The 9,775-nt window shown below is 44.4% G+C and overlaps 1 protein-coding gene across 1 annotated transcript; it reads right to left on the reverse strand.

The window, feature by feature from the left end:
- Positions 1–1,902: 1,902 nt before the first annotated feature.
- LOC146207745 (glutamate receptor-like) lies at positions 1,903–9,424 on the reverse strand. Its single transcript, XM_084587151.1, has 6 exons — positions 9,337–9,424; positions 8,488–8,649; positions 7,744–7,906; positions 5,820–6,037; positions 4,405–4,691; positions 1,903–2,573 (listed from the first exon to the last, which is right to left on the reverse strand). Exons 1-6 carry the CDS (start codon positions 9,349–9,351, stop codon positions 2,279–2,281), a joined length of 1,140 nt encoding a protein of 379 aa, XP_084443277.1. The 5' UTR covers positions 9,352–9,424; the 3' UTR covers positions 1,903–2,278.
- Between the last annotated feature and the right edge of the window lie 351 nt (positions 9,425–9,775).

Raw genomic sequence — 9,775 nt, forward strand, 5'->3', positions numbered from 1 at the left:
AAAATCGATATTTGCACTGATGATATGAGAACCTAGATTTTCTTCATGGCATCCATTAAGAGTCATTTGAATTTGAAAATCTGCACAAAACAGGGTCTCTAGAGTGCTCCCTTAAGTGCAGCTAGTCAGTGCATTTTCCTTGTTTGTGGCGCATAATGATATATACTTGCGCCTCATCTGGGTCCAGCCTAATTTATGAATTTGGTTAAAGTTTCTTGCAAATATTGAAGAAAACGTGTGTAATACAATTGGTGCAAGGTAAACATTCATGCCAAAAACATCGTTTCTGCGTGGCCGTTCCTGCGCGCCAGCGAAATGATAGCGTGTGCTCCTCCCTATTTGTCTTCTGAAAGTGAAGGCAAAGTTTGTTTAGGTTAACAAGAAAGGCTGCATTGCGATTTTTCACAATAATGACAAATGATCTAGCTATGATTATCATGGATATATATATGAACAAGTGTTATTTATCTTCTCGTTCAGATGTCTTGTTCCACTTCATTAGCAGCCTCGTTCCACATCGATTTTCCTTGGAATCAAAGAAGTCTTTACGAAAAGTGATTTTGGACTTCTGTATCTCCCAATTTACGGTTTATTTACGTACTGCATTGCCAGAGCCATGGTAAAATTGCACAATTAGTGCTAATTAGTTTTAATCACATTTTACTCATAATTAATTTTTATATACTTAACGATTCTGAATTAAGCACACGTGCCCGCAAGGGTCGTAACTATTGTTAGTAGTATTTAGCTGTCTTGTTTACTACCAATTAGCCTTGAATCCTATATAGTCAGCAATTGCTAGTCTTTACTAAGCATGAAGAGTAAAGCGTTGCAAACCTAACCTGTCAATCTTACATGTAAACTTAGAGTCATATGGCTGCTGAAAGGACTTCTCACCTACTCAGAAATTCAAAAATGTGGCATAGTAATGTTTCTGCCTTAAAAAGGCCTGTGGGAATACTCGCAATAAGTTAGCACGCTGTATACGATTCTAAAGAGGATTGGTAAGGAGGAATACTCAGGCCTAATTGGATACATGCTCTTAAGTCGGCTTTTATCAACACTCCAAAATTGCCCCCAAAGCTTGTTTCACTGTGTGCGACATCTTGAAACAAATCGCAGTCTAGGAGTACAGTACAAATTTGTGTAGGCCTGAAGAGTTGGCTAGAGTGAAGCTAGCGATATCGCTAGAAGCATATGTGTGCACTAGAGTATACTTACCGTAACATTACAAAAATTATAAAAATGCTCTAGAATTGGTCCACGGCCTTTCAAGTGAGAGACGAAGGCTTTCGGCTGTAGACCATGTTGCAGTAGAAAGCCCAGTAATATATCGAAGCACTCCAAAGTGCTCCACCATCGTACACATCCTTTGAGACCTCAAACAAGGCACTTGAATTTCTCCCAGAAATTGGTTGTTCATGTTGTTACGCTATACACTGTGTCTGTGAATGAGGACAGCAATTATATAACAGATAATTGTTTTTTTCTTTGCGTTAAGAAAGAAACTTTGCTTTCATACTGGCTGTCACCATAGGTGAGCAACAGAAAACATCTTAAGTGCACAACTACCACGTTGTTTTACTAAAACGTGAAGAGAGCTTTTTACCCTTTAAACCCGGACATCTCATTGTGATTAGAAAAGTCTATCTCGCCATTAGTAACAGAATTATCTGTTATCAGACTTTTAGATGAGAATATCGGCGGAGCTCTAGAGAACAGAATCATATCTCTGCACACGGGAGATGCTGAGATTTCGCGGCTGTGCGGCGCCTAGAAGCACACCCACAAGGGTTCTACAACCAGCGACTTAAGTGTCACGTACTCATGTACACATCGCCCGGCCAGGTCCAGCAAGCGAGCACAAAGTGGACACTCCCGTTTGTGAATTGTTTTCCTTCTGTTGCCCTTCGAAGGCTTAATCTTTTTATTGAACAGTGAAACATAAACTGCCTGTCTCAAATTACTGGTTTTTGCGCAATGCGTGCCAAACAGACAGCGCACGCTTTTAGAAAATCAAATATATTATTACCCGAACGAGCTTTAAAATGCAGAGCTCTACAATGTGGACGCGGATTAAGGACACGGAACTGTGTTGAGATATGGCGTCTATTCCAGAAAATGAATTTATACAATAATAAGTGCAGTTCCTGTCCATAAAGTGAACAGAAACAAACTATACTTAAAAGGCGGCCACGTGACAGCTTCCTCTTCTATGCGATATACCATTAGACACTATAGAGGACGAACGTGCGAATCACACTCTTGGATGTGTGGCTCAGAATACGCCGCTAGTGGGCGCCGGGCGGCGCACCTGGCTGTGTCGAAAATAACCCGATATGCCAATGAAATATTGTCTTGCCCCACTCCGAGAGCAGAGAACACCAGAAGCACTCTCGAAGAGAAATACGATTGTAGTAACACCCAGCATGGCCAGCCAGAAAAGCAGTAGGTCCTTGAAGTCGGCGAATGTGAGGCGGCCGTCGCTGATGGCTTGACCACACCCCTCCCAGTTTCCGGAAGACTCTTCCCACCATTTGGCGATCAGGCCAGCCTCGCGAAGCCACAGGATCCTGCATGGCCGGTTTCACATTAAACGAAGGCCAGTTAGCTCTCGTTCCGCTTTTACTCAAGACCACACATCAGAATTTGCTACAATTTGGTGGGAAATCTTTGACCTATATAGAAAAGAGTTCGATGCGCACTCCTGAATATTGTCAAGGTATCCCAAAAAGCGTGCTTATATATTAAAACATCAACATGTACAATGAGGCTACATCAATTAGTTCGGGAACATAAAAAAAAACTAGTAAATATAACATTGTCTTGCTCGTGCCCTCAGAGCACAACAGGTTAAATAAGAGACTTTTTAATCCACCGTAAGTTCAGACTTCGGGTTCGGTGATTAACTAGCCAAAGTGGAAAGGAGTAGTATCAAGGCGAAGTCTGCCTGCTGGAGTCTTACAAGGCGGAAAAGCTCTGCTTTTACATGTGGGTGACTCGAAAGCGTTAATTGCACTCCTCAGTGGCGCCCCTGGCGAAAGCTTTTTCGCGTACATGCACTTTGCCACTCGCTTCATCACTAATCAACTTGTGCCTGTTTTACTACACACATACTCATTAGCATATACAGTCGTAAGGTGCCATATTATATGAAAGACCACCCGACATAGAAATAAAATCCTCGCTTTAACCAAGTCACACATACGAATATGCCTGTGTGGCCAGGAGTAGTTGCCTTAGTCGGAATCGAAGAATACCAGAGAATTCATTTCTTCCTTTGAAAATAATCAACTGCGTTATTATTAGGCTTGGTCTATTATAGACTTCTAATCGCACTGACTTGTGTATTTGACACCGTTAGAAGCCTTGTTACGCAGAAAATCCCGCGTTGGTGTTTTCCACGAAGCAAATATGACTGGCACGCCTCTGGAAGGTGACAGTTCGTCGGTGACATGGCCATACAACGATTGGTCGTCGGGTTATGTGACGTCACGAGATCACATCACATTTGCCCATTCAACAGGAGCCATCTCGTGCTTCGCCTTTGAAATGGCAAGGCGAGACCAATATGCACCCTTCCAGTACCCTTGGATGCGGAGATAGACACGCTGCTTTAGGCACCGCGGGCACGCTCGTATGGCTTGGTGAAAGCAGGGCTTTGTAACTAAGTCGGGTGCTCTTGCATATAATCTGGCAGCTTACGACAATTTGCTGATTAGTATGCGTTGAATGGTAGAGGCGAACATTTTAAATGATTAGTGATATGCGAGTATTCAAGTGGATGTGCGTGAACTATGATCCTCAACGAGAGCCGCGAAACGGGAGCCATTACTGGTGTCGCGCCATACACTCAAAGAAGAAGCTTAAGCGTGCTCCAACTTCTTTTTTCTCATCGGCTTTGCCAGGTTAGGTAATACTTCTGTCAGTTCCCCGCGCAGTAATGCCTTCGGGCGCTGAAAGAGGCTCTTACAAACAAGTGTACACAGGGTTGTATAAGCGCGCCCTGAGTGGGCACTCTAGATGGAGCCTATTTTATGTGCTGCTCTTCAAACGTGATTTAGTATGCAGGATGTACGTTACTGAAGCAAGCCAGCTCGTGCGCATTCCGCACACGGTCAACGTGTACCTTCTGCCCACAGACATTTTCTGGGTTAAAGATGATAACCTAGGTCTCCATGTCCCGTTCGCGATAACTACCAAGGTTATGGTTATGGTTCCCAATTAACTAACTATAAGGTATAAATGCACAGATGTAGCTCTAAACATGGACACCAGTATTCCTAGCCGGTACTCTTCTTGTCCTCGACCTCTAACGTTGCGGCTTTGCCTGAGATGCTGTTTTTGTTTCAGAAAAGAACACCCTGCGTAGCATATTGATTGTGAAGTCTTTTCAGCACGGACCTGTTGTTGATAGCTCGCCTACGGTCGGATGAGAGACGCTTGCTGAGGTAGAAGACCGAGTTAAACTTGAACATGGGTTCCCGTGCCAGGTATAGCTCCCCGTACTTGAAGCTGGCACACGCGGCCGTGGCCCTGGCGGCGACGCTGGCGCGGCTCAGGATGAGCACCGCCTTGCCTGTCACCACCTCTCGCATGGTCTTGTCAGCGAGCACCACGGAAGTCGGCTGGTTCCCCTGGTACTTTTGCATCATGCGCCACACCGTCTGGTAGTCAGGGTCCTTCGAGTCCTACGTCAGGAAGATGAACCCTAGTTGCTGCATCGCGTAGGCATTCGTTTCATTGAATAACTGTACATTGTATACGTACTTCCGGTAATTAATCCACGTTTCGCCTCGAACATAGAGAGCATTCGCAATGGCATCAGCGTACATCCAGCCGCTTATATATTGTTACAAAATCAACACTACGACAGCCAAAGCGAGACCTCGGTAGGCCGCAGCTACGCTATGAAGAGGTGCAGCTACGGTCTCCTTATAAAAAAAAATCAGCCTGCAATGGCATTTGAATTCACGTTACCCCTATGCCACGGGCAGCAGCTACCAACTCGGGTAGCTCCTTTCATATGGGAGGGTTATATCAGAATCAGCCTGCCAGAACCATTTGCATTCTTGTTACTACTACGACACGCAGGCACGTCCATATGGCTTGGTTAAAGCTTGACTTTATATTTGGGCTCGTAGCTTACGCTCTCGCGTCATACCCTTAAAGGATGAGCCTAAAGTGTCCCCAGTAATGTAGCACCTTACACTGATAGGGCGTGATAGTGGAATAATGTAGCAGGCAAAAGAAGCTTCCGCCGTTGCTTTTCGCAATTCAGCTAGGGTTAAACAGAGCTAAACCACAACAAATATTTTGTTAATATATTTACTTCCTCTTGCGACCTCTTCGTGGAGATTAGTGCTGCGTCTTTTAAACGCTATGACTCGAACTTTTAGTATAGTTATAGCGCCTCACTTCACCGCCGCAAAAATTGCAGAAAATAAACAATTTAATTCTCAGTTAGATTCGCTTGTTCCAATATCTCGCTTGTATTCGATATGTTTTCCCCACTATTTCCTTCGAGTTCCATTCGACAGTGAAGCTTCTTAGTTCTTGTCCTTTTCGGCTTGACGAAGTTCTAGTCGCACGCCATATGGAGATCGTGCTGGCAGTCAGTGGCTTCTGAAGGTGGACCTCTTTGTCAGCGGCTAATTTGGCAGCCAAATAAAATGTAAAATTACAAGTACTGCTGCTCTGACCACTACCTAAAGACCGAATGGCAAGCACTCTATCCTCTACCTTTCCGAGGTGTAGGTGCGTCAATTCCGCGCAGGTTTTCATGGAGGGTGCATGATACGCCCTTGGAGCATACTCACTCGCACGGAGGATACTCCAGCGCTGCCGGCGATTGTGTAGGGCTTTATTGCAGGCTTTGCTGCGAGGTGCCGCATGCTGTCAATGCGGTCGGCTTCCTCGCGCACCATCATCATGGCCTTCATCTGGCCGGCGACTACGGTGGTAACCACGATCACCAATATCCAGAAGGTGCCCACCATGATGCGGGCAGAGGCCCGTGTAGGCGTCGAAGGTGATGCTGGAGTAGTCGGTGTGAAATGACATTTCTAAGATGGCATATCATAACAGAAAAAGAAATGAATATAAATATGTGGAGAGCGGTATACCTAAACGCGGCATGCTGAATGGAAAGGACAAAAAAGGAAACTTTGCTTCTCATATGTTACATTGTTGTTTTTGGGTGCGCGAAAATGTGGCACAAATAATACTTTTTCTTTGATATTCTGAAGCTTCACTTTCACCTATGGAACGAGCCATTGTGATGAGCTTTGTATAAATTCTGCCCCACAGAGGGCATTTAACATGCATCGAAACGGAACTACACGGGCATTGTTTTTATTCACTGCCGTAGTAATTAGGCCGTTGGGACTGGAAAATCAACGGACAATAACTAGCAACTTTACTGTTATCGGAGCAGTAAGTTTGTTTTAAGCTTCGATCTTTAATTTAAAAATCAGACTAAGACCTCCCTGCACACAATATTGCGATGTTGCATCCCTCGCTTCCTCTGTCTCCCCCATTGAGACTAATTCCTGATTAAGGTTGTTGTGTAATGGGTCGAGCATCGCATGTATTTTAGACGTCATTTAAATAAAATGCGTGTCATTGTTTCATAACAGATGGTCAAGGAGAGTGTGTTGCGGGATACCATATGGCTATATGCCACTGTTTTCCGGAATGCTTTTCATCATGCCGTAAAAAGCAAATTTGTAAACGATCGTGATGTGCAAATCACTTCCATTACTTAGCTGCGTATCCAGCATTTCATTGTAAGAAAGTTGACAGCTTTTAAAATAAATAAATAATGATGGATCAAGTACATAAGTGAAAATGAACTGCGATACAGAATCTCCAACGATGGCAACGCACATAATCAGCCGAGTTGTTAAGCTCATAATCATCTGGAAAGCGTCTACCTCTGAGGTATGTTTTTATTAACTCATAAAAACGTATTTCAAGACGAATTTGCAATGTATATAGTTTTTTTTTTTTTTTTTGCGAGCTGTAACGCGACTTGCGTCCTTCAGGCGGATTTCGACACTTGCATATGCTTTACGAAGACTTACTCTTAGACAAATAATTGATCACATCATATTAAAAACATCCCGTCTCACCACTCCGTGAAAAAATAAAGCAAGTTACCACTCAAAAATGCAATTGCACAATCCCACATACCTGCCTCTTCGTAACTAAGCAAACAATCTTGTAGCCTGCATACTGTTTTGCGGTGTAATACACGGGGCTTAAATTTGCCGAAACCCGCCGTTAATAAACGGCGCTCTAAAAAAACCCAGTAAGTTCCAAAGTAAATCTTAGCGCTGTGCAACCGGGACAGAATACGCTCAGCCTGCGCAAGTCCACAATACTGCCCCACGCTCCACTCTCAGCCATGGTAACAGCGTCCGTGACGCCTATTTACACGGAACGACTCCTTTCAACGGGCCCTCCAACTTCGGAAGGAACAGCACGTGTTTCGAAGAGAGTAAAAGCCTTCCGCTACCTTTTTTTTACTCTTAATATATTTTTTCCGGCAGTGACTGAGCGATGCACGGTTTCGGGGGGATGTCGCATAATTATGACGAATGTTCGGCGAAAGACCGTATAGCATGTCGCAATCCCAACTTCCGCAGCTGTTCCACCGGTCGTAAACGCGTTCGGCGCGCTTTTTTCAAGGACGTCTCGCAAGCACGCACGAAAGCGTCGGTGGTCGTCAGTCTAGCTCACCTTCGAGAAGGGTGCTTTCCACGAAGGACCAGAAGTGGCGTCTGAATGATCGTAAGAACAAAGTACGAGGCGGTAACTCTCCAGCAGCTCTCCAGTGGGCCCAATCACTGAGCGACCACAGGAGTGCCGACAGCCCCATGCTGCAAGCGAAGAGCAGCCAGACCTGACGACAGATGTTCATGGCAAAGGAAAATTAGTTACATAGGAATGTTTGTGCAGCACAGAGACTGCATGAAAAATCCGCCAGGTAGTCCTCTCTTCTTGAATCTGGCAGTATATATATACTGGGCATATAAAAACAACTCGTGCACGACAGGACAAGTTCTCAGAAAAGCCTTACACATTGCCGCGATACTATGTGAGTTTGGATGCATGCAATGTTTATGCGCGACTATTTCATTTACAAATTTATGCGTACACATGAGTGTTACGAATTTGGAATAATGCGGATCCCAGCGTGTTCCAACCTTAATGCAGTGCTTTGATTACTTTTAACATTAACGCTGCTTGTCACATCGAGGTTTGGGATGAGGTGTTTATTTATATTCGATTCGGTGATGGGTGACAAAGCAAGATGCCCAGTGGACTTACTTGAGGTAAACTTCTATAATTACCACCTTGCTCCTGCACTCTCGCTATAGCAGCACCTCTTGGTTTCCCTATTATCACACTGAATACCATAATCAGCCTCTGTTGCCACATCAGCATATCAGAACGAATGCGGCGATACACAGTCTGACGTACTTCCCAAGTGAGCGCTTGGATGATGCCGAACACGTTGCTCTGGTGCTTGGAGAGACGGCCGGCGAGAATCATGAGCTCGATGGGAAGCACGGTTTCGGTCTCGACGGCCACGTCTTTTTTCTCGCTAGTCGGGTTGGTGGTAGCCAATGCAAGGTCCGCTTCCTGCACAGCATGCACGAGCACACAACACACAAGCGCACACGCACATACGCAAATTTAAAACTTTGCAGGAAGCAATAACTCAAGCGTGGCGCGTTTAACTGCTCTAATTTCCACGAAAGAACCTGCGTTGATTCTCGTCGAATAGGGTTACAATTGAGGAGCTCAAAATTATATAATTTTTCCTCATACCTAACGGAGTGTCGATGGCAAAATGAATCACTAAATAGTTCTAAGCTGCATTCTCAAAAGGTGAAATACCGCTTGAAGTAACAAAACTGGAATTGTCTTAAGCCTTACGTGAAGTTTCGCCGAGATACGCAGGCTAGATGCACATCCAGGCTTCCTCGTGAAAGACTTGCGTCAAGCTACTAGGTTTATCAATGACTTATGCTGTTTCCGCGACAAAGTACCGCTTTAAACATTGTAACTGTTTTATGTTTTCAGTAGATTCTTATGGCAGAAAGATGGAGCATCTACTAAAAACCGTCTAGCCGCTATTGCCGTGTTCATAGTTATCAGGATGACCTAAGTTCCAGACTCTTCGAATGCATCTAAAGATATTTGCTTGCCTTTCGAACTTGGTGCAGTGTCTTCCCTTCATAAATTTACGGAAAACGCAGAGACGCCAAGACCGCGAAAATAATTGCTTGTTAACGAAGCATATAAGCACATTTAGAGCGTGCTTACGTCTCGTTGAAGCATTCCGAGTATTCCAGTCCAGTTGCCATCCGGCTTGAGTAGACCCCAGTATGAATCAGGTGGAAACTGAACACTGTAGCTGCAAAAAAAAAAAAAAGAAAGGGGGGGGGGGGGGGGGGGCTTCTGAATGTGACGGCTTTGACAGATGCCGGAGTTTGGAATAAGAAACGCAACAAACTTCAAATGGAATAAATAAGTATCAATATATGACGAACCTAAAAGAAAGTGTTAGTACTCCTTAGAACCACACGTAGTTGCTTGCATTGAACAAATGTAATTTAGCAAGACTGGGGCAAGATATGAGATTTCAGTTTTATAACCCTATAAACATGCCGCTACGTAAGCGCCAACCTGAAGTAAAAAGTAGCCGTAGATGTGAACCTTTAAAAAAAAAGGGTAAAAAAATGAATCAGCAAATTAGCGCTTC

The sequence above is a fragment of the Amblyomma maculatum genome, chromosome 1 (genome assembly GCF_055883805.1).
Source record: "Amblyomma maculatum isolate TAMU_Amacu chromosome 1, ASM5588380v1, whole genome shotgun sequence".
NCBI lineage: Eukaryota > Metazoa > Arthropoda > Arachnida > Ixodida > Ixodidae > Amblyomma > Amblyomma maculatum.